Source organism: Ceratina calcarata, unplaced genomic scaffold, assembly GCF_001652005.2.
Source record: "Ceratina calcarata isolate Rehan_Ccalc_2016 unplaced genomic scaffold, ASM165200v1 scaffold291.2, whole genome shotgun sequence".
Lineage (NCBI taxonomy): Eukaryota > Metazoa > Arthropoda > Insecta > Hymenoptera > Apidae > Ceratina > Ceratina calcarata.
This window is the reverse complement of record NW_017151492.1, coordinates 1,328,780-1,329,436: the sequence shown is the minus strand read 5'-3', so window position 1 is coordinate 1,329,436 and position 657 is coordinate 1,328,780. Positions and strand designations below refer to the sequence as shown.

General features: G+C 46.6%; 1 protein-coding gene across 1 annotated transcript in view; it reads left to right on the top strand.

Annotated features, from left to right (window-relative positions):
* Nucleotides 1–61: 61 nt before the first annotated feature.
* LOC108623814 (paired box protein Pax-6) overlaps nt 62–657 on the top strand; it is a gene marked incomplete at its 5' end in the record, with an annotated part of 15,132 nt that continues 14,536 nt past the window's right edge. The window contains one exon of the mRNA XM_018022615.2: nt 62–321. Within this exon, the coding sequence (XP_017878104.1) occupies nt 62–321 (260 nt within the window). The remainder of the gene's footprint in view (nt 322–657) is intronic.

Sequence of the window (657 nt, the reverse complement as noted above, 5' to 3'; positions counted from 1 at the left end):
GTTTATAAACTTATAAAAAGATTGACTTAATTTGATAAAATTGGACGATTTTGATTTCCAGTGGCCGAGCTCGAGGGTGGCGCACATTCGGACGAGACGAACAGCGGCGGCGACAACAGCAACGCTGGTAGCGTGTCCGGAGGCACCGACGACGACCAGGCTCGTCTTCGTTTGAAGCGGAAGCTTCAAAGGAATCGCACGAGCTTTAGTAACGAGCAGATCGACGCGCTCGAGAAGGAATTCGAGAGGACACACTATCCGGACGTTTTCGCACGGGAACGGCTCGCCGGCAAGATCGGACTACCCGAGGCTCGAATACAGGTGATTTGATTTTGCATCTTCTACCTTTAACTTCACTTATCCCCTTCGAACCCAGCTTCTTTTTTCTCATTTTGTTTTACGTACAATATGCAGAGTGTCCCAAAACTAGTGTAAAATATTGAAATGGGAGGTTCCTGACGTAATTTTAAACAACATTTTCCTTAGCAAAAAAGTGATCCGAGGCGTGGTTCAGAAGTTATTAACAAAAATCCTCGACCAATCAGGGCGCTCGGTTGATGCGATCTTCGAATCGGGAGCGTTGGCTCGGATCCGGACGCTCGGCCTATCAACAATCTATCTTTTCCCCATTCATTCCATTTGAATAACGATTAAATG